The 23,833-nt window shown below is 49.1% G+C and overlaps 1 protein-coding gene across 1 annotated transcript; it reads right to left on the bottom strand.

Moving 5' to 3' along the window:
- Positions 1-19,706: 19,706 nt before the first annotated feature.
- LOC119933675 (lysozyme C I-like) lies at positions 19,707-23,533 on the bottom strand. The gene is made up of 4 exons (XM_038753233.1): positions 23,404-23,533; positions 22,864-23,025; positions 20,109-20,187; positions 19,707-19,889 (listed from the first exon to the last, which is right to left on the bottom strand). Exons 1-4 carry the CDS (start codon positions 23,531-23,533, stop codon positions 19,835-19,837), a joined length of 426 nt encoding a protein of 141 aa, XP_038609161.1. The 3' UTR covers positions 19,707-19,834.
- Positions 23,534-23,833: the final 300 nt, after the last annotated feature.

Here is a 23,833-nt window from a genome sequence, read left to right on the forward strand (position 1 = left end):
ATGCCATGTTCCCCCACGCTCCCCACTAGATGCCAGGTTAGGGTTTGCGCCTCAGCAGCTCACCAGCTCTGGCCCGGCCCCATCTCCTTCTCCAACCCAGCCAGCACACTTCTTTCCTTCAGTGCTAACCTTCTCTCTGTGCCTTCAGCTCACCTGTCTCACTGTCGACCCCTGGCCCACATCCTGCCTCTGGCCTGGAACACCCTTCCTCCTCAAATCTGACGGACAATTACTCTTCCCTGCTTCAAAGCCATATAGATGGCACATTTCCTCCAAGAGGTCTTCCCAGACTAAGCCCTCCCTTTTCTCATCTCCCACTTCCTTCTACATCACCCTTGCTCCCTTTGCTCTTCCCCACTCCCAGCCCCGCAACACTTATGTAATAATAATAATAATGGCATTTATTGAGCACTTACTATGTGCAAAGCACTGTTCTAAGCGCTGGGGAGGTTACAAAGTGATCAGGTTGTCCCACGGGGGACTCACAGTCTTAACCCCCATTTTACAGATGAGGTAACTGAGGCCCAGAGAAGTTAAGTGACTTGCCCAAAGTCACACAGCTGACAAGTGGGGAGCCGGGTTTTGAAACCATGACCTCTGACTCCAAAGCCCGTGCTCTTTCCACTGAGCCACGCTGCTTCTAATGTACATATTACGTGTACATTAGAAGCAGCGTAGATATCCGTGTACATAAGATATGTACAATTCTTGTGTACATATCTGTCATTTTATTTACTTGTATTCGTGTCTGTTTCCCTCACTGTAGACTATAAGCTCGTTGTGGGCATGGAATGTGTCTATTGTGGTGTTGTATTCTCCCAAGTGCTTAGTACAGTGCTTTGCACACAGTAAGTGCTTAATAAATACGATTGAATGAAAGAATCACCTCTCCTAGTGGCCTCTCCCCCCAATCTCCTGGTTGCCCACCTTCCCATCCCCCTGGGAGCTCTGGGTTAGCATCATCACTTTGCCCGATCGGAGCCTGATATCGGGGGGCAGGACCTGTGGGGTCCAGGAGTGGCTCTCCTGTCAGCTTCCCCTCGTGCTGGGCCTCAGCTCCAGATCCCTGGGTGGCACTTGGGCCTATGGGGGCCGCTCCTCAGGGCCCCGTTGTGCCCACCTGAGGGCCGATGGGGCCCAGGGCGGGGGCAGCGTGGCTAAGTAGATAGGACCTGGGTTCTAATTCCGATTCCCCCACATGTCTGCTACGTGACCTTGGGCAAGTTGCTTCACTTCTCTGGGCCTCAGTTACCTCATCTGTAAAATGGGGATTAAGATTGTGAGCCCAGTGTGGGACAGGGCCTGTATCCAAACTAACTTGTATAATAATAATGGCATTTGCTAAGCGCTTACTCTGTGCAACGCACTGTTCTGAGCGCTGAGGGGGGATACAACGTGATCAGGTTGTCCCTCGTGGGGCTCACAGTCAATCCCCATTTTACAGATGAGGGATCTGAGGCTCAGAGAAGTTAAGTGACTTGCCCAAGGTCACACAGCAGACATGTGGCGGAGCCGGGACTTGAACCTACCCCAGCGCTTAGAATTGTACTTTGGCACATAGTAAGTGCTGAACAAGTATTATAATAATTATTAATTATTATTAGCCATGGGGAAGCTGACTGGCACCACTGATGTGGCCTCTGGGAAAGGGGACTGACCGGAGAGGGATCGGGTAAACACCTCGAGGGCAAGGACCGTGTCTACCGACTTTCCCAAACACTTACTACAGTGTTCAGCACACTGAAAGACTCTAGAGTCTAAGCCCATTGTGGGCAGGGAAAGTGCCTGCTTATTGTTGTAGTATACTCTCCAAAGCGTATACTACAGTGCAAAACACACAGTAAGAGCTCAATAAACACGACTGACTTACTGAATGTGTCTGTTTATTGTTGCACTTTCCTCTCCAAAGCGCTTAGTCCAGTGCTCTGCACACTGTAAGCGCTCAATAAATACCATTGATTGCTTCTCCCCACTTCAGTCAAACCCGCTGACTTTGCCTCTCTGTTGTGTGAGGGAGGAGGGGGAAGTTAGGGGGCTCCAGAGGCGAAGGGTCTTGTGCAAAGAGAGGAGGGGTCGTTAACGAAGGAGGGTAGAAGCTGCAATATCGCAAAGGCAATAACTGCAGGCGAAGGAGCATGCGCGTGCGCGTGTGTATGCACGTGCATGTGCGCGCGCACGTGGGTGTGCGGGGGCGCGCCTCCGCTAGAGTGTTCTCGCATTACTCAAACTGGCCACTGGGAGTCGCTGTGGCCGAGCCCCTTTTGGAGGCTTTTTAATTATAACAATTACGGTATTAAACCCTCCCCCTCTCCCACCCCCTTCACTCGCCCCCCTCATTTTCCTATTGTATTCTCTCCTGACACGCGGCAATGTTGACTGTCATCTGTTCCCCGGAGCCTTCATTAAAAGCGCTTAGAGCAGTGCTTTGCACACAGTGAGCGCTTAATAAATGCCATCATTATTATTAAAACCAAAGTGCATCTTATTAAGCCTTTCGCCGAGGACAGGTTTTTACAATAAAGGAACACTTGTCCCTAAAAATGGCATTCCCCGGCCTGTCCCGAAGCAGGGCTGTGCGGTTTTCCGATGGTGTGACTGGCGGGTGTCTCTTGGGGGGCACATCTTGCGGCGGGGGCAATTATGGTTCCTTAACTGGTGGCAGGTTCTTAAAGGGTGGGAATAGAACGTGGGTTTGGGTGTCGGAATAATAACAATAAGAACTGTGACATTTGTTAAGCACTTACTATGTATCAGCCACTGTACTAAGCGCTGGGGTAGATATTAAGTAATCATGTCGGACACAGTCCCTGTCCCTCACAAGGCTCACAGTCTCAATCCTCATTTTACAGATGAGGGAACTGAGACACATTCCCTGCCCACAGTGAGTTTACAGTTTAGAGGGTGGAGACAGATATCAATGCAAATAAATAAATGACAGATATGCACATAAGTGTTGTAAGCTGGGAGGAGGTAAGAACAAAGAGAACAAGCCAGGGGGATGCAGAAGGGAGTAGGAGAAGTAGAAAGTGGGGGACTAGTCTGGGAAGACCTCTTGGAGGAGATGCCCCTTCAATAAACCTTTTGAAGCAGGGGAGAGTAATTGTCTAACCAATTTGAGGAGGCCTCTGGCCTAGAACACTGGCCAAGGGTCGGCAGTGAGAAAGATGAGATCGAGGAACAGTGAGAAGGTTAGCACTAGAGGAGCAAAGTGTGTGGCCTGGGTTGCATTAGGAGAGAAGCAGGGTGAGGTAGAAAGGGGCAAGGTAATGGTGTGCTTTAAAGCCAATGGTGAGGCATTTTTGTTTGATGCAGGTGTTTGTTTGATGATGCATTTGAGTTTTTTGAGGAGTGGGGTGACATGTCCTGAACGTTTGCGTAGAAAAATTATCCGGGTAGCAGAGTGAAGTATGAACTGGAGTGGAGAGAGACAGGAAATTGGGAGGTCAGCAAAGAACGTGATGCAATAATCCAGGCGGGATGGGGTGAGAAATTGCATTAACATGGTAACAGTTTGGATGGAGAGGAAAGGGCAGATTTTAATAATAATAATAATGATGAAAATAAAATAAGATTTTAACGATGTTGTGAAGGTGGGAACGACAGGATTGAGTTATGGATTGAATATGTGGGTTGACTGTCAGCGAGGAGTCAAGGCTAAGGCCCAGGTTATGGAGTTGTGAGACAGGAGTGATGGTGGTGCCATCCATAGCAATTGGAAAGTCATGGGGAGGACAGGGTTAGTGTTGAAAGATAAGGAGTTCTGCTTTAGACGCGTTAAGCTTGAGATGATGGGAGGACATCCAAGTAGAGATGTCTTGAAGGCAAGAGGAAATGTGAGACAGGAGAGAGGGAGAGAGATCAGGGCTGGAGATGTAGATTTGGATATCATCTTCATAGAGGTGGTAGTTGAAGCCATGGGAGCTATTGAGTTCTCCAAGGGAGTGGATGTAGATGGAGAATAGAAGGGGACCCAGAACTGAACCTTGGAGGACCCCCACAGTTAAGGGGTGGGAGACAGAGGAGGAGTCCATGAAGGAGACTGAGAATGAACAGCCAGAGCGATAAGAGGAGAACCAGGAGAGGACAGAGGCAGTGAAGCCAAGGTTGGGTAACGCTTCCAGGAGGAGGGGGTGGTCCACAGTGTCGAAGACAGCTGAGAGGTCGGGGAGGGTTAGGATGGAGTAATACAGCAAACATGTGGTGAAGCCGGGATTAGAACCCAGGTCCTTCTGACTGACTCCCAGAATCGTGCTCTATCCACTATGCCCTGATGCTTCTCAGGACTTACTATGGGCCAGGCACCATCTGAACCGCTAGGGTGGATACGAGCAAATCGGGTTGGACACAGTCCCTGTCCCATATGAAGCTCACAGTCCCAATCTCCATTTTACAGATGAGGTCACTGAGGCACAGACAAGTGAAGTGATTTGCCCAAGGTCACCAAGCAGACAAGTGGTAGAGCTGGGATTACAACCCAGCTCCTTCCTGGCTTCCCAGAAAGGAGCCTCCTGGATTACTCCCAGGCCTGGGCTCGATCCACTAAGCCAAGCTGCTGATGACCCCAGACCACCCTTCCCCCAGAGATCTGAACCCGCTGGTTGGCTGGTGGGGGTGTTACAGACCCACTGGGGCAGCCCCAGGGACCCCAAAATATGATTTCCTCCCGGCCCCTGGGGGAGCTGGCAGAATTCAGTTGCCAGAGACCCGTGGGGTAGGGTCAATTTAGGCCTTTTCAAACAATTGACCCATCAATCGATGGAGTTATTTGCTCCTCTAGCCATAGCACTCTGCTGACTTTGTTTTCATTTTGTGTAATAGAGTGTGCTGTGTTTGAATGTTTCATCATTCCATTTGTGCCTGACTGAAGGGCCTTTTCCCACTTCTGCTTTTTGATTGAGAGACCCCTGAGGGAAAGGGACTACGTTTTAATTCCCTCCTGTGTAATCTTTCTCAGCACTTAGCACAGTGCTTTGCACACAATAAGCACTTAAGTATTATTACTTGGCTTTGCATCCTTTATTCAAATCAATTGATCATATTTATTGAGCACTTACTGTGTGTGAAGCACTGTACTGAGCGCTTGGGAGACTACAATAGAACTGAGTTGATAGACCCATTCCCTGCTGACACCCTCCCTCAGCCCCATAGCATTTATGTTCATATTCATAATTTACTTAAATTAATGTCCATCTCCCCATCTAGACTGTAAGCAAATTGTGGGAAGGGAACATATCTACTGACAATAAATACGACTGATTGATTGACTATTACGTCTATTGAGCACTTACTGTGTGCAGAGCACTGTACTAAGCACTTGAGAGAGTACAACATAACAATAAACAGACATATTCCTTGACCATAATGAGCTTACAGTCTCAGTCTTTGGGAGGAGACAATCAATCAATCGTATTTATTGAGCGCTTACTATGTGCAGAGCACTGTACTAAGTGCTTGGATATAATAGAGTCATTTAGATGTGATTCCTGCTCATGAGGAAGATTACAGTCTACAGGGGGAAACAGACATGAAAACACATTACAGAGAACTAGAAAGGTCATAGTTTAATTAAGCTCTCTGTATTCAAATAGTGGTGATTTCTTCCTCTTGCCAAAGAGTCGTTGCCAAACCACAAAAAAACCCCATGACATTCCATACATTTACTTCCTTCTTCAATTACGTCTCATTTTAACATCACACCCAATCTCAGGACATTCATTTTTGCTCAACAATGTGCATTTTGGGGACGTTAGCTTTATGAGGCGATTGATGCAATAGTCAAGGCAGGATAGGATAAGTTCTTGGATCAGGGTGGTAGCAGTTTTATTAGAGAGGAAAGGGTGGAGACTGTATAGAAGGAGGGAGGTCAGGGCTGGAGAGGGAGATTTGGGAATCATCCTCATAGAGATGGTGGTGAAATCATGGAATTGAATGCATTTTCTGAGAGAGTGGGTGTAGATGGAGAATAGAAAGGGACCCAGAACACCCACAATTAAGGGATGGGAATTAGAGGAAGAGCCCATGAAAGAGACTGAGAATGAGTGGCCAGAGGGACAGGGGAAGAACCTGTGTGGGTAAAGCCAAAGTTGGACAGTGTTTGCAGGTGAAGGGAGTGGTCCACAGTGTCAAAGGCAGCTGAAAGGAAAAGGAGGAATAGGATGTGATTTATTGTAGTAAATATCTTATGGGCATAGGATTAAGGAGTTGAAGTAAAATGCTCATGCTTGCAAGGGGAAGCCATCTAGAGGGAGTGGAGGAAAGTCATGGTGGAATTTCTTAGGGCTTCAGGACTTGTCACTGATTACCCATGAGAGTGTGAGCTCCTTGTGGAGGGGAACATATCTACCAACTCTCCCAAGCCCTAAGTACAATGCTGTGCACACAGTAAGTGCTCAATCAATCAATCAATTATATTTATTGAGCGCTTACCATGTGCAGAGCACTGTACTAAGCGCTTGGAAAGCACAAATTGGCAACGTATAGAGACAGTCCCTACCCAACAGTGGGCTCACAGTCTAAAAGGGGGAGACAAAACCAAACATACTAACAAAATAAAATAAATAGAATAGATATGTACAAGTAAAATAAATAAATAAATAAATAGAGTAATAAATATGTACAAACATATATACATATATACAGGTGCTGTGGGGAAGGGAAGGAGGTAAGACGGGGGGATGGAGAGGGGGACGAGGGGGAAAGGAAGGAAGGGGCTCAGTCTGGGAAGGCCTCTTGGAGGAGGTGAGCTCTCAGCAGGGCCTTGAAGGGAGGAAGAGAGCTAGCTTGGCGGATGGGCAGAGGGAGGGCATTCCAGGCCCGGGGGATGACGTGGGCCGGGGGTCGATGGCGGGACAGGCGAGAGCGAGGTACGGTGAGGAGATTAGCGGCGGAGGAGCGGAGGGTGCGGGGTGGGCTGTAGAAGGAGAGAAGGGAGGTGAGGTAGGATGGGGCGAGGTGATGGAGAGCCTTGAAGCCCAGGGTGAGGAGTTTCTGCCTGATGCGCAGATTGATTGGTAGCCACTGGAGATTATCTATCAATAAATACAACTGATAGATTGATCGATAGGATGGAGTTAGAGGCTGTTGGATTGGGCAAGAAAGAGGTCTTTGGTGACTTCAATCAGTGGTTTTTTTGAACACTTACTATGTGCAGAGCACTGTACTAAATGTTTGGAAGAGGACAATGCAGTAAAGTTTGTAGACATGATCCCTGCCCACAAGGAGCTCACAGTCTACAGAGGGAAACAGACATTAAAATAGACGACAGAGAATGAGAAAGGTCCCATTTTAATTAAGTTCTCCATGTTCCAATCAGTGGCATCTTCTCCGTCTACAAGAGATTGTTGCCAAACCACACCCACCCACTAAAAAACCCTGCTCAGAATCCATACATCTACTTCCTTCTCTAGGTATGCCTCATTTTAATAGCACACAAACAACAACAATAATAATAATAAAGGTATTTGTTAGGCACTTACTATGTGCCAAACATCATACTAAGCCCTGGGTATTAAAAAGCGCTCACAGTCTAAGTAGGAGAGAGAAGAGGTATTGAATCCCCATTTTGCAGAAGAGGAAACTGAGTCACAGAGAAGCTAAATGATTTTCCAAAGGTCGAACAGCAGGGAGGCAGGGTGTTCTAGTGGATAGAGCATAGGCCCGCGAGTCAGAAGGACCTGGGTTCTAATCCCAGCTCTGTCACTTGTCTGCTGTGTGACCTTGGGTAAATTAGTTCTTTGTGCCTCAGTGACCTCATCTATAAAATGAAGATTAAGATGGTGAGCTTCATGCGGGACCTGATTAGCTTGTATCTACCCCAGCGCTTAGGACCAGTGACTGGCATACAGAAAGTGCTTAACAAATACCATTAAAAGAAAAAAAGGTAAGTAGCAGATCTGAGATTAGAACCCAGGTCCTCTGCCACTCAAGCCTGTGCTCTTTCCACTAGCCCACACTACTTGAATTCATAATTATTGAGGCACTTGTTAAGTGCTTACTATGTGTCGAGCACTGTAGTAAAGTTTTGGGGTAAAAACAAGATAATCAGGCCTCACATAGGACTCACAGTCTAAATAGGAGGGAGATCAAGTATTGAATCCCCATTTTGCCCATGAAGGAAAGTGAAGTGACTGGCCCAAGGTTACATAGCAGGCAAGTGGTGGAGGCAGGATTAGAACCCAGGTCCCCTGACTCCCAGACTTGTGCTCTTTCCAGTAGGCCATGTCATTCCTGGAGTATTCATTTTTGCCAATAGGAAGCACTGGAAATGCGGCTCGCTTTATGATTCGAAAGAATCCAAACTCAAGCTGAATCCAAACTCATCTTAGGTTTTGCTGCCCTATTCTAGAAGACCTCTGGATAATTCTGGCCCTCCCAAACAACAGCTGTTCTCTGGAAGCAGCTTGGTCTAGAAGGAAGAGCCTGGGCCTGAGAGACAGAGGGCCTGGGTTCTAATCCCAGCTCCACCACATAATAATAATAATAATAATTATTATTATCATATTTGTTAAGTGCTTACTATGTGTCAAACATTGTTCTAAGCACTGGGGTATATAGAAGATAATCAGGTTGTCTCTCGTGTGTCTCACAGTTTTAATTCCTACTTAACAAATGAAGTAACTGAGGCACAGATAAGTTAACTGACTTGACCAAAGTCACACATCTTATAAGTGGTGGAGCCAGGATTAGAACCCATGACCTCCGACTCCCAACATCGTGCTCTTTCTACTAAGCCACACTGCTTGTCTGCTGTGTGACCTTCGGCAAGTGACTTCACTTCTCTGGGCCTCAGTTACCTCGTCTTTAAAGTGAGGATTGAGATGGTGAGCCTCACGTGGGACTGCGACTGTGTTCAACCCGATTCGTTTGTATCCTCCCCAACGTTTAGTACTGTGCCTGGCACATAGTAAGAGCTTAACAAACACCACAGTTATTATTATTATTTCAGTAGGGGCTCAATAAATATTGTTGACTGACTGACTGACCGGCCCAGACTCCTCCAGCCTGACTCAGCTGGGAGAGTCCAGAAGGAACTAATCAATTTAGAAGGTAATGGCAGGGCGTGATGGCAGAGGGAAGACATATTTGCATAATCACCACTTTTCAGGCCATCTGGCATAAGCAAGATTCGAAGTGGGGAAAACACGTGACAGGTGGCAGACATGCCAGATGCCCATTTAGAGATTGGATGTGCTTCCAGCCCCATCGCCCTCCATCCGCACTATCCCTTTCCTTGTCTAGTGCCCCCCTCCTCACTTTTCTTCTCCTTCCTCCTTCATCCAGGGGTTCTTCTAGGGCCCGAATCCCCTCCCCCTCTCCTTTTGGCCCCTTCCCACCCCCGTCTTAGATTGTGAGCCTGCTGAGGGGCAGAGATCCTGTCTAATTTCCATCTATATATTCTCTCAACAGACAGAACAGTGCTGGGTACACAGTCAGTGCTTAATAAATACTAATACTAATAAGAATTAGTAACAATAATGTTATTAGTTGAGCGTTTACTATGTGTACCAGGCACTGTACTAAGCGCTGCCCTATTCTAGAAGACCTCCGGATAATTCTGGCCCTCCAAAACAACAGCTGTTCCCTGGAAGCAGCTTGGTCTAGAGGGAAGACCCAGGGCCTGGGAGTCAGATACAAGTAAATCGGGTAGGATACAGTCCAACTACAGTACTACTACTACCACCACCTTTGTCTATTTTCCATGGTCTCCCCTAGTAGTAGTAGTAGTAGTAGTAGTAGTAGTAGTAGTAGTAGTAGTAGTAGTAATAGTATTCTAATCCCGGCTCTGCCACATGTCTGCTGTGTGACTTGGGCGAGTCACCGCACTTCATTTACCTCATTTGGAAAATGGGGATGAAGACTGTGGGCCCCATGTGGGACAGGTACTGTGTTCCAACCTGATTTGCTTGCATTCACCCCAGAGTTTAGTACAGTGCCTGGCACATAGTAAGCACTTAACAAATACCACAGTTATGATTATTATCATTACTAAGAGCTGGGAGAGAATTCACTGGTGGAAATTAGATCTCAAGGGGCTCCTGCCAGTGAACTCCCTTTCCTCCCCTCCCCTGCCCTTGCCAAATTCCTTTTCTGACCCCTGACTGTCCTCTGGCTTGGTGGCACTCCACCCAGGCCATCCCCCAAACCCCCATCTGACCTCCCATCTGATGCCCTCTCGAGTCCAGCCCCCCTTCTCCATCTCAGCCCGTCGGTCCTACTCCCCCTGCCTCTTCAGCTCCTAGAACATGCTCCAGTGCTTAGTACAGTGTCTGACACGTGGTAACTGCTAAACAAATACCATAATTATTATTATTATTATGTGTATGTATTACGGTATTTGTTAAGCACTTACTATGTGCCAGGCCTCTGCCTCTCCCCAATGCCTCCCCTTCCTGCCCCTTCTTCATCTCTCCCATCTTTCCCTGCTGTATCTCAAGAGATCTCCTGCCTTCTCTCAAATGCACCCCCTTCACCTGCACATCTGACACCATCCCTTCGCACCTTATCAAAACACTTGTCCCTTCCCTTCTTCCCTCTCTAAAGGCCATCTTCAACTTTGCTCTCCAGTGACTTCTTCCCCACTGCTTTCAAACATGCCTATGTCTCCCCACCCTAAAAAAACCCTCCCTTGACCCCATGGCTCCCTCCAGTTTTCACCCCATCTCTCTCCCAACATATCTCTCCAAACTCTTTGAGCAAGTTGTCTACACTTGCTATCTCAAACTCCTCTCCTCCAATTCTCTCCTTGAACCCCTCCAATCTGGCTTCCATCCTCTTTACTCCACAGAAACCACCCTCTCAAGTCACCAATGATCTCCTTTTTGTCAAATCCAATGGCCTCTACCCCATCCTAATCCTCCTCAACCTCTTAGCTGCCTTCGACTCTGTCAACCACCTTTTTCTCCTGGAAACATTATCCAACCTCGACTTCACTGATGCTGTCTTTTCTTGATTCTCCTCATATTTCTCTGACCATTCATTCTGCCTCTTTCACGGGTTCTCCTCTGCCTCCCACCTCCTAACTCTATGGGGGTCTCTCAAAGTTCAGCTCCTGTTCCCCTTCTATTCTCCATCTACATCCACTCCCTTAGATACCTCATTTTCTTGCATGGCTTCTACTACCACCTCTATGCAAATGATTTATAAATCTACATCTCTAGCCCTGGCCTTTCTCCTTCTCCCTTTATTCATTCCCCATCTCAGCCCCACAGCACTGATTTACATATCTGAAATTTTTTTCTTTTTTTGAATGTCTGTCTCCCCTTCTAGACTGTCAGCTCATTGTTGGCAGGGAATGTGTCTGTTATATTGTTCTATTGTACTCTCCCAAATGCTTAGTATAGTGCTCTGCACACACTAAGCACCCAATAAATATGATTAACTGACTACCCAGCCCCTGATGGACCCTCCTGACTGTCCAGATTCTCTGCAGATGTTATTATTATTATTATTATTATTAACAATGGTATTTGTGAAGCTCTGTTCCAAGCACTCTACCAAGCACTGTACTAAGCAGAATTAGATCAATCAATCATGCTTATTGAGCACTTACTGTATGAAGAGCACTGTACTAATCACTTGGCAGTTGGTAGACACAACAGAGTTGGTAGACACATTCCCTTCACACTGAAGGGTAGACACAATGCTTCACATTGAGAAGCAGCGTGGCTCAGTGGAAAGAGCCTGGGCTTTGGAGTCAGTGGTCATGTGTTCGCATCCTGGCTCCGCCACATGTCTGCTGTGTGACCTTGGGCAAGTCGCTTCACTTCTCTCAGCCTCAGTTCCCTCATCTGTAAAATGGGGATTAAGACTGTGAACCCCGGCGTGGGACAACCTGATCATCTTGTATCCCCCCAGCGCTTAGAACAGTGCTTTGCACGTAGTAAGCGCTTAACAAATGCCATCATCATCATCATCATCATTCCCTGCCTACAACAAGCTTACTTCAAGGTAAATAGATCGTAAGAGGCTCATGGTTTTAGTAGGAGACTGTAAGGTTTTTATGGGCAGGGAACTCATCTACCAACTCCATTTTATTGTATGCTCCCAAGTGCTTAGTTTGGTGCTCTGCACACTGTAAGTGATCAACAAACACCATTGATTGATTGATAGGATGGAGAACAGATTCTGGTTCTTGCCCAGACCTAGGTCCTCCCACTGGCCACCCAGGCTCTTACTCAGACCTTGGTCATCTCACTGGCCACCAGGCTCCTGCTCAGACCTTGCCTCTTCCACCTGGTTTGGCTCCTCAGTTCCTTCTGCCCTTATGTTGGGGCTTCACTTCAAGTGCCAGTGCTGCCCATGCCAGGGATCCTGCCTATTCCCCAGCCCTCCACAGCCTCAGGGACTACTGCCAGCCAGTCTCTGCCCTTCCCATTTCTTCCACCTGGGCAGAAGGCTCCTGCTGCTTTCTTTGAGCAGGTCCCACTGGACCCACCTCCCCCCCAAATCACTTAACTCCTCTGGGCCTCAGTTTCCTCATCTCTAAAATGGGGATGAAATACCTGTTCTCCCTCCTCCTTAGACTGTGAGCCCCACATGGGACGTGGACTGAGGCTAATCTAATTATCTTATATCTACTCCAGTACTTGTTACAGTGTTTGGCAAATGCCACGATTGTTATTAACCGTAGGAATGCATGTGGCTGGTCAGTGTAGCTGTAAGCTCATCTTTACACCGTAAGCTTGTTTCTATACTGGAAGTTTTTTGTGGTCAGCGAATGTGTCGGTTTATTGTTCTATTGTACTCTCCCAAGTGCTTAATACAGTGGTTTGCACACGATAAACTCTCAATAAATATGACTGAATCCTCCCAGCCCCACAGCACTTATGTACATATCTGTAATTTATTTATTTCTATCAGTTTGTCTCTCTCTATAAACTGTAAGCTTGTTGTGGGCAGGGAATGTGTCTGTTGACTGTTATAGTATACTCTCCCAAGCGCTTAGTACAGTGCTCTTCACTCAATAATAATAATAATAATGGCAGTTGTTAAGTACTTACTATGTGCAAAGCACTGTTCTAAGCGTTGGGGAGGGTACAAGGTGATCACAAGATGATCAGGTTGTCCTACGTGGGGCTCACAGTCTTGATCCCCATTTTACAGATGAGGGAACTGAGGCTCAGAGAAGTTAAGTGACTTGCCCAAGGTCACACAGCAGACACGTGGCGGAGTCGGGATTCGAACCCATGACCTCTGACTCCAAAGCCCGCGCTCCTTTCCACTGAGCCACGCAATAAGTGCTCGACAGTCTACTTGTTTTATTTGTTGTCTGCCTCCCTCTTCTGGACTGTGAGCCCGCTTTTGAGTAGGGACCGTCTCTATATGTTGCCGATTTGTACTTCCCAAGCGTTTAGTACAGTGCTCTGCACACAGTAAGCTCTCAATAAATACGATTGAATGAATGAATGAATAAATACCACTGAATGAGTGAATGATCGCTGATTCTATATTGCCAACTCGTACCTCCCAAGCGATTAGTACAGTGCTCCGCACACAGTAGGCGCTCAATAAATACGATTGAATGAATGAATGAATGAATTTACGACAGTCTATCCCTCTCTTGAAGCAGTAGCGACCCCTAGTGGCGATTGCCACTTTGCTGCCGAGCGGATGGTTGGATTCGCTTGGGGTTAGAGCGACCCCTAGTGGCTGTCGCCACTCTGATGCCTAGCGTTGGGACGGATTCGCTTGGACCAGTAGCGACCCCTGGTGGCCCCAGAGTCATTACGGTCCAAGGATTGACGGACACATCGTTAATAATAATAATAATAATAATGATGGTATTTGTTAAGCCCTTACTATTTGCCCAGCAGTGTTCTAAGCTCTGGAGTAGATACAAGGTAATCAGGTTGCCCCACGTGGGGCTCCACAATCTTAGAGAACCAGCGTGGCTCAGTGGAAAGAGCACGGGCTTTGGAGTTAGAGGTCATGGGTTCAAATTCCGGCTCTGCCAATTGTCAGCTGTGTGACTTTGGGCAAGTCATTTAACTTCTCTGTGCCTCAGTTACCTCATCTGTAAAATGGGGATTAAGACTGTGAGCCCCACGTGGAACAACCTGATCACCTTGTAACCTCCCCAGCACTTAGAACAGTGCTTTGCATATAGAAAGCCCTTAATAAATGCCATTATTATTATTAATCCCCATTTTAGAGATGAAGTAACTGAGGCATAGAGAAGTGAAGTGACTTGGCCAAAGTCACGGAGCTAAGTCACGACCTCTGCCTCCCAAGCCTGTGCTCTTTCCACTAAGCCACGCTGCTTCTTTTGATAAGGGGGAGGCCCTGAGTGGCCAGCCCAGGTGGTCTTTCTTGCAGCTTCCCTTCCCCAGGACGTGACTGTGACCCACTCGGAACCTTATTCTATTCAATCTTGGAAATGTGGGTGGAGCCAACACATGGCCGGGACTTGGGGGCTGGGTGGCAACTTGTCAATTAATCGATGGTATTTTTTGACGACTTACTGTGTGCAGAGCACTATACTAAGCACTGGGAAAGTACAATACAACAGAGTTAATAGATTCGCTGTCCACAATGAGCTCACACTTTAGATGATATTTATTAAGCACCTACTATGTGCCTCACACTGGGGTAGATACCAAGGGATCAGATTAGCTACAGCTGTAGCTGCCAGCAAGTCCCTTCTCTCCCCTTCTTTAAATCCCGCTCAGAGCCAACTTCTGCAACATGCTTTCCCTGAGTAAGCACTCCAACTTTCCAGTCCACCAGCACAGTCCCCACTCCTGCCCCACCGCGATTCTACCTGAAGTTACTTCACTGCTGCTGTGAAACTTAGGAGGAGTTTGGGAAGAGAAAAGGTCATTATAACAACGACTTCAAATACATTCAAAGCAGGAAGCCGACTTGGACTCGGAGAAAGAAGGGTGGTGGTGCCAGCCAGACTTGTGAGCCTTGTGACTATGTCCCGGAATCACAGGGCCTTGGACCTCCGGACGAAGCGTTGAGGAGGAGAGGAGCAGTGAGGGAGGGGAACAGAAGAGAGGAAGGCCCAATTAAAGCTACATTTTCCCCAAGTTATGTTTATTAAAGAGTCAAACCCATTGCAGGGATGGGGAGTTTCAGCCTGGCAGGGGCAGAATCCTGAAAGGGCTCACCCAACTGACACCTCTATCTCCTTTATGTCCATATCCTCAACCACTACTGTTTTGCTCGATCTGTAATGTATTTTAAAGTCTGCCTGACCCTGTAGAATGTAAACACTCTGTGGGCAGGGATCATGTCTACCAACTCTACTGTCTTCTAATAATAATAATGGTACTTGTTACACGCTTACTATGTGCCAAGCACTGTTCTAACAGCTGGGGTAGATATGAGTTAGGTTGGAGACAGTCCCGTTCCCACACTGGGCTCGCACTCTTAATCTCCATTTATTACAGATGACGTAACCGAGGCTCAGAGAAGTTAAGGGACTTGTCCAAGGTCACACAGTAGACATATGGCAGAGCCCATTCTCTGGCCCATGCCCTAGCCACTCTGCCATGCTGCTTTCTACGAGGGCTTACTGTATGCAGAACACTGTACTAAACCCTTGGCCGAGTATAATACACTGCAGAATGAGGGTCCGGCAGGGGGACTGACCCCACCAGCATCCCGGAGGGGAGAGCAGGAGGCAAGTATTATAACGACTAGCAAAGCATGCAGTACAGACCCCTATACGATAATGTTGGAGAACGGGGTCAGGGCGAGGGGGATTCCAGCCTCCGAGAGTGGAGTCAGGAGGAATAGAGAAGGAGACTGTAAGCTCATTGTGGACAGGGAATCTGTCTGCTTATTGTTGTATTGTACTCTGCCGAGTGTTTAGTACAGTGGTCTGCACACAGAATGCGCTCACTAAATACAGTGAATGAGTGAGTGGTTGAAGGATGGAGGGAAAGGAGAAAGAAAGAAGACAGGAGAGAGAGGGGGATGAGGAAGAAATAGAGGCGGCAGGAGGAGCCTGAGGGCGTTTAGTGCAGTGCTTTGCACACAGTAAGCGCCGAATAAATACGATTGAATGAAAGGGGAGAAGCGTACTCACAGTTGGACGGAGTGATTCTTAGGTAACCGCCCAAGCCGTTGGCTTTCAGCACCCTGAACAGCTCGCATATTTGGAAGATCTTGGCCCGAGAAGCGACCAGCTGGACGCACAGCAGAACCAGACACTTCATCGCTGCTGCGGCGTCGAAGGTCAGCCCAGACCCGCTTCCTTTTATCCCGGATCCGCACAATGGGGGGGGGGGGTCTCATGGAAGTTGGCACAAGCTGCCCCCTACAAAGGGGCAAGGGGCTCACCGGACGGGAGAAGGGACCCCAGGCAGTGCCAACTCCCTCAACTCATCGGTCCTGTTCCTGTCCCCCGGGACCCTTCAAGAAGCTGCCTGCTTTCTTCTGGACGCATCCCCAGCTCTTCTTTGTCCAGCCCTGAGGCTTGGATTCCCATTCATTTAAAATTATTTATTGAGAGCTTATGGGACGCAAAACACTATACTAAGCACTCCCCCAAGTCAAGAGGTCACCCCCGCTCCAGGCAGTCCAAACACCCTGACCCCTGCCCATACCGGATCAGCAGATCCTCAATCAATCAATGAATGAAAGTGACAGGGGCCGGGAACTTCCCCCACCCAAAGGTGGGGAAAAGGGAGGAGGCGTTTAGTAGGCCCCCTAAACCAAGCTGCGTGTCTACTTATGGCCTGCCAGTGACTGCTCCCTGAAGTAGTAATAATAATGATGATAATAACTGTGGTATTTGTTAAGCGTTTGCTATGTGCTTGACATTGTACTAAGGGCTGGAGTGGATACAAACAAATCGGGTTGGACAGAGTCCCTGTCCCACGTGGGGCTCACAGTCTCAATCCCTATTTTACAGATGGTAATAATAATTACGGTATTTGCTAAGCACTTACTATGTTCCAAAAACGTTTCTAAGCACTGGGATAGAAACAAGGTAATCAGGTTGGACAGAGTCCCTGTCCCACATGGGACTCACACTCTTATCCCCATTTTCCAAATGAGGTAACTGAGGCTCAGAAAAGGTAAGTGGCATGCCCAAGGTCACACAACAGACAAGTGACGGAGCAGGAATTAGAACTCAAAGGCGTCTGACTTTCAGGCCCGAGCTCTAAGCCATGCTCCTTTGTAGATGACTCAGAAACGAGAGGGGGCCAGGGAAAAAAAGGGTTTAAATTGAGGAAGGCCTCTTGCAGGAGATGTGACCCTAACAATGCTTTGAAGGTGGAGAGAGTGGGGGCGGGGTCTGGCGTTTATGGAGGGGGAGTGAGGTCCAGGCCAGAGTGAGGACATAAAAAAGTGGTCAGTGGAGAGACAGATGAGATCGGAGCACAGAGAGTAAACTAGCGCTAGAGGAGTGGAATGTACGGGCTGAGCTGTGGTAGGAGATTAGTTAGGTGAGGTAGGATGGGAAAATTTGATTGAGTGCTTTACAGCTGATGGTAGGGAGTTGCTGCTTGATGCGAAGGTGAATGGGCAGCCATTGGATCTAGGGCGATTAGGGTAGAGTACAGGACGTCAGATTTGGCGAGAAGAAGGTTGCTGGTTACCTCGAGAGGGTTGTTTCTGTAGAGTGAAGGGAGTGGAATTCAGATTGGAGAGGATCTAGGAGTGAATTGGAGGCGAGGAAGTGGAAACATTGGGTGTCAATAACTCTCTCAAGAAGGTTGGAGAGAAATGGTAGAAGGGAGATGGGGTAATAACTGGAGGGAGCCATGGCGTCAAGGAAAGGTTTTTCTTTTCTTAAGATAGGGGATACATAAGCATGTTTGAAAGAAGCCATTACAAAGTGTAGAGTTGAAGGTAGTAGTCAAGGAAAGAAGAAGGGAGGGGACGAGTGTTTTAAAAGGTATGAAGGGATGGGGTCACATGCACAGGCAGAAGGGGTGGATTTAGAGAGGAGGGATTTAGTCTATGTTTTCCCACTCAAGAACCTCCAATGGTTGCCCATCCAACTCGCCATCAAAAACTCCTCAACATCGGCTTTAAAGCAATCAATCACCTTGCCCCCTCCTACCTCACCTCACTGCTCTCGTAACTTCAACTGGGCCCGCACACTTTGCTCCTCAAATGCCGACCTACTCACTGCACCTCAACCTCATCTATCTCATCACCGACCCCTGGCCCAAATCCTGCCTCTGGCCTGGAACACCCTCCCTCTTCATACCTGAAGGACAATCGCTCTCCCCACCTTTAAAGCCTTATTGAAGGAAATTCTCCTCCGAAAGGCCTTCCCTGACCAAGCCCTCTTTCCTCTTTTCTCCCTCCCTTCTGCGTCGCCCTGATTGGCTCCCTTTATTCACCCCTCCTTCAGCCCCACAGCACTTATGGAAGATCCCGTTATTTATTTATTTCTCTTAATGTGTGTCTCCCCCTCTATACTGTCAGCTCACCGTGGACAGGGAGCGTTTCTACCAACACTGTTGTACTGTCCTCTCCCAAGCGCTTAGTACTGTGCTGTGCACACAATAGGCGCTCAATAAATTCGATTGACTGCTTCTCCCCAACTTCAGCTAAATCCGCTGATTTGTCTCTCTGTTGTGCGGGGGAGGAGGAGGGAGTTCGGGGGCTTCAGAGGCGAAGGGCTCTGTGCTAAGGGAGGCGGGGTCCTGAAGGAAGTAGGATTAAAGTTGCAATAACGGAGGGGTCCTCTTTGGATGTTTTTAAATAATAATGTGTGGTATTAGTTAACCGCTTCCTAAGTAATAATAATAAGAATAATGATGACGGCATTTATTAAGTGCTTACTATGTGCAAAGCACTGTTCTAAGCGCTGGGGAGGTTACAAGGTGATCAGGTTGTCCCTCGTGGGGCTCACAGTCTTAATCCCCATTTTACAGATGAGGTAACTGAGGCCCAGAGAAATGAAATGACGTGCCCAAGGCCGAACAGCAGACAAGTGGAGGACTCGGGATTAGAACCCATGATCTCCTGACTCCCGGGCCCGGGCTTTATGCATTGGAGGTTGCCGGGGTTGGGGGTGGACGGATGAGCCGGTGGGAGCGGCGGCGGGGGGGAATCTCCGGACGGGCTGGAGGAAGGAGAAGGGCGGGGCACCGACATTCCCAGACCTGTCGCCCCGAGGAAGCTGCGTTTCCAAGAGGCCTTCCCTGACTAAATCCTCCTCTCCTTTTCTCCCACTCCCTTCTGCGTCGCCCTAACTCGCTCCCTTGATTCATCTCCCCTCCCAGTCCCACAGCACTTATGCTCTTATCCGTCATTTCTTTCTTTCTGTTAATGTCTGTCACCCCCTCTAGCCTGTAAGCTCACTGTAGGCAGGGGATATGTCCGTTAATAGTTGTATTGAACTCTTCCCAGCGCTTATTCCAGTACTGTGCACACAGTAAGCGCTCAATAACTATGAATGAGTGAGTGAATTAATTATTAATCAATCAATCCATCAGTTCTGGTCTCTGAGAGCCTCTTCTGGGCCCGAGCCGTGGCCTTGGGCCCAGCCGACAGGGTCCCGGGGCCGCCCCCCGTGCTTTCTGGGACTCGCCTGGGCCGAGGCTAGACCTGGGCTGGACCTGGGATGGACAAGGGATGATCCGGAGCTGGTCAGAGGCTACCGGCCCTCGTCCCCACGGAGTCCGGTCCCGGGGCAGCCCCTCCCGGCACCCACAGTGATCGGGTCTGAAGTCCAAGTAGAAGCAGAAATCTTTATTGAGTAGACAAATAGACCCACCACCAGAGCCGAGGCCGAGAGGAGCGACTCAGGGTGTCGGGGCTGGGGTCCGGGGAGCCGGGGCTGAAGTCCGGGCTGGGTTCCGGGGGTCTGCGGTGGAGGATCGCTGAGCCCGGGGAGCAGAGGAGCCCTCCGGGCTGGGGGGATCTAGCACTCGTACTGGAACAGGCGGCGACCCTCACAGTATATTGTCCAGCTCAACCTGCAAAGGGGAGGAGCGGAGGATCAGGATCGTTGCGTGGGAGGGAAGAGGGGCCCGGCCAAGTTCGGCCAATCGAGCGGAACAAGTTCTGGGCCCGCGGGTCCGGACAGAAATGGGCAGAAGCTGGGCTGAGGAGGGGCTCGGCGGGGGCAGGGGAGAGAGAAGGGGGGAGGGAAGAGAGCCTGGAGGAGGATGGGGGGCGACAGACGGGGGTCTTACCAGCCTGACAACCCTCGGAATTCCCGCGCGATCTTCTTTGCGCACGCTATGTCATCCGTGAGGTCATCGTCTAAGAGCTCTGCGGGGCAGGGAGAGGCAGTCAGTCATCTTCATTTAGCGCATACTATGTGCAAAGCACTGTAGTCGGAGCTGGGGAGAGGCTAATAGAACAATACAACAGACGCATTCCCTGCCCACCAATAGCTTCCAGTGTACAGGGGGAGGTCAGGGGGCAGGGGGAGGCGGAAAGAGGCAGCTGCCGACCCCCGGCCTCCCTCCCTCCCTCCCCCATTCCCTGCCTCCCCCGGCTGATTTCAGGGAAGAGATTTGGGGACTGGAGAGGGACAAGGCCCCTCTCTCGGGGCGGAGTCTGGCACGTTCCCGTGGTGGCGGTGGGAGGGGGCGGGAAGGAAAGGACCAGCAGAAAGAGGAGGGGCTTGTAGTGAAGGGGGGGGGGAATAATAATAATAATAATGGCACTTGTTAAGCACTTACTATGCATCAAGCTCTGTTCTAAGCGATAAGGTAGATACAGGTTAATCAGTTGGATACAGTTCCTATCCCACATGGAGCTCACACTCTCATCCCCATTTTCCGGATGAGGTAACTGAGGCCCAGAGAAGTGAGGTGACTTGCCCAAGGTCATGCAGCAGACATGTGGCGGGGCCTGGATTAGACCCCAGCTCCTTCTGACTCCCAGGCCCAGGCTCTCCGACTCTTCCCCCCCACACCCTGATCAGATTTGGGGGTGAGGAAAGGGGGCGGAGTCAGCAGGGCACAGCAACAGCCCTCCCCCAACCTGGATCTGTGACCTGTGGGATGCTCTGGGTATGTCACTCCTCTCCTCAAAAATCTCCAGTGGTTGACTATCAACCTTCGGGTGAAGCAAAAACTCCTCACTATGGGCTTCAAATCTCTCCATCACCTTGCCCCCTCCTACCTCACCTTCCTTCTCCCCTTTGACAGCCCAGCCCACACACTCCACTCTTCTGCAGATAACCTCATCACTGTGCCTCGTTCTCGCCTGTCCCATCTTTAACCCCCAGCCCTCGTCCTACCTTTGGCCTGGAATGCTATTCCAACTCACATCTGCCAAACTAGCTCTCCTCCCCCTTCAAAGGCCTATTGAGAGCTCACCTCCTCCAGGAAGCCTTCCCAGACTGAGCCCCCCTTTTCCTCTTCTCCTCCTGTCTTCTCCATTGCCCCTCTCCCCTACCCCCTTCCCTTCCCTGCAGCACTTGTGTATATTGGTAATTCATTACCCCATTTATTTTAATAATAATGTGTAATAATAATAATAATGATGATGGCATTTATTAAGAGCTTACTATGTGCGAAGCACTGTTCTAAGAGCTGGGGGATACAAGCTAATCAAGTTGTCCTACATGGGGCTCAGAGTCTTAATCCCCATTTTACAGATAAGGTAACTGAGACGCAGAGAAGTTAAGTGACTTGCCCGAAGTCACACAGCTGACAAGTGGCAGAGGCGGGATTAGAACCCATAACCTCTGACTCCCAAGCCCGGGCTCTTTCCACTGAGCCACGCTGCTTCTCTAATATATATCTAAAATTCTATGATATAGAATTATATATCTATAATTCTATTTATCTATTTTGATGGTATTGTTGCCTGTCTACTTGTTGTTTTTCGTTGTCTGTCTTCCCCTTCTAGACAATGAGCCCATTGTTGTGTAGGGATTGTCTCTGTTGCCAAATTGTACTTTCCAAGCGCTTAATCTGGGAAGGCCTCTCGGAGGAGATGTGCCTTCAATAAGGCTTTGAAAGTGGGGGAGAGTGGTTGTCTGTCGGGTTAGAGGAGGGAGGGCATGCCAGACCAGAAGCAAAACGTGCGACAGGAATCGGCGGTGAGCCAGGAGAAATGGAGGCACAGTGAGAAGATTAGCATTAGAGGAGTGAAGTGTGCAGAGTAGGTTATGGAATAAAAGAAGCACGGTGAGTTAGGAGGGGACAAGGTGATGAAGTACTTTAAAGCCAATGGAGAGGAGTTCTTGTTTGATACGGAAGTGGATGGGCAACGACTGGAGTTTTTGAGGAGCTGGGTGACACGTCCAGAACGTTTTTGTAGAAAAGTGATCCGGGCAGCTGAGTGAAGTGATGACTGGAGTGGGGAGAGACAGGAAGCTAGGAAGGTCAGCAAGGAGGCTGATGCAGTAATCCAACTGGGATAGTATGAGTGATTGTATTAACATGGTAGCCATGTGGATGGAAAGGGCAGTTTAAGTTTGTGACTCTCATGTGGAACAGGGACTCTGTCCAACCTGATTTGCATGTATCCACCTCAGCGCTTAGTACAGTGCCTAGCACATAGCAAGCACTTAACAAACGCCATAATTATCCATTATTTATTGATATTAATGTCTTTCTCCCCGTCTAGACTGTAAGCTCATTGTGAGTACGGACCGTTTCTAAACAACTCTGTTGTAGCGTACTCTCCCAAGCGCTTAGAACAGTGTCCTGCACACAGTAAGCATTTAAGCAATGTGGCCTAGTAAACAGATGGGATTTAGAAGGACCTGGGAATATTGCAAAGACAGACAGCCCCGCTGCAGGGCTGAAAGCCTAACTTCAGTCGTATTTGTTAAGTGTTTACTGTGTGCAGGGCATTTGGGAGAGTCCAGTGCACTTCAGGAGGAGAGTCCGGCAGGGGCACTGACCCCACTAGCAGCCCGGGATGGGGGGGAGGGCAAGAAACAAGGTAGCAAGGGGTAGGTCTAGGAGGGAGAGGTCTACTCACTAGAGCAAGAGATTTTGCAACCATTCCTGGCTCCACTTGTTTTGCCATCGTCACACCAGAAACGGCTGTTGATCTGGAAAATCCCGTAGTTGGTGCTGCCGTCTGAAAGGCGGCGGACGGTCTGAGTATTATAACCACTTTCTCGGTGTGCCATACAGAGCCCTGAAGGACAATGGGAGAAAAGGGGGTCAGGGCGAGGGGATTCCAGCATTTAAGGACAGAGCCAGGAGGAATGGAGATAGAGAGAGACTACACGCTCGGTGGAGGAAGAGAATATGTCTGTTTATTGTCTTGTACTCTGCGAAGCGCTTAGCATAGTGCTCTGCACACAGTAAGCGCCCAATAAATGTGAGTGAATGAATTACTGAGGGATGGAGGGAAAGGAGAAATAAAGAAGACAGAAGAGGAGGAGGATGAGGAAGAAACAGAAGAGGCAGGAGGAGCCTGAGGGCGCTTAGTGCAGTGCTTTACACACAGGAAGCGCTCATCAAGTACGACTGAATGGAAGAGGAGAAAGGGAAAGGCCGGGGGCGAACTCACAGTTGGGCAGAGTGATGCCTAGGTAGCCGGCCAAGCCGTTTTGTTTCAGCACCCGGGACAGCTCGCACTTCTTGAAGACCTTGGCCTGAGAGGCGACCAGCAGGACGCACAGCAGAATCAAACGCTTCATCGTGGCTGCAGCGTTGAAGGATGGGGTTGGGAGCCCCGTCAAACCCTCCTCCTTTTATCCTGGCGTCGGAGGGAGGATGGCATGAGCAGCCCTCCCCCAAGGGCAAGGGTGGAGGGTCTCCTCGGGCAGGAGGAACGACCCCCAGGTGGTGCCAGCTCCCTCACCGATCGGCCTGTTCCTGTCCCCCCTGAGGCCCTCCAAGAAGCTGCCCGTGTCCTTCTGGACGAATCCTTGGATCTTTGTTGTCCGGGCCCTGAAGCTTGGCCTTCCATTCTTCCTTTCAATCGTATTTATTGAGCG

Source organism: Tachyglossus aculeatus, chromosome 10 (genome assembly GCF_015852505.1).
Source record: "Tachyglossus aculeatus isolate mTacAcu1 chromosome 10, mTacAcu1.pri, whole genome shotgun sequence".
Taxonomy (NCBI): domain Eukaryota; kingdom Metazoa; phylum Chordata; class Mammalia; order Monotremata; family Tachyglossidae; genus Tachyglossus; species Tachyglossus aculeatus.

Excerpts from the sequence above, each read along its gene's own strand:
- LOC119933675 (XM_038753233.1), bottom strand. The coding sequence starts at position 23,533 with ATGAAGCGTTTGATTCTGCTGTGCGTCCTGCTGGTCGCCTCTCAGGCC. Across the intron at positions 23,026-23,403 it reads AGGCATCACTCTGCCCAACT|GGCTCTGTATGGCACACCGA; the intron begins GTGAGTTCGCCC and ends ATTGTCCTTCAG. Across the intron at positions 20,188-22,863 it reads TTGCAAAATCTCTTGCTCTA|AGCTCTTAGACGATGACCTC; the intron begins GTGAGTAGACCT and ends CCTGCCCCGCAG.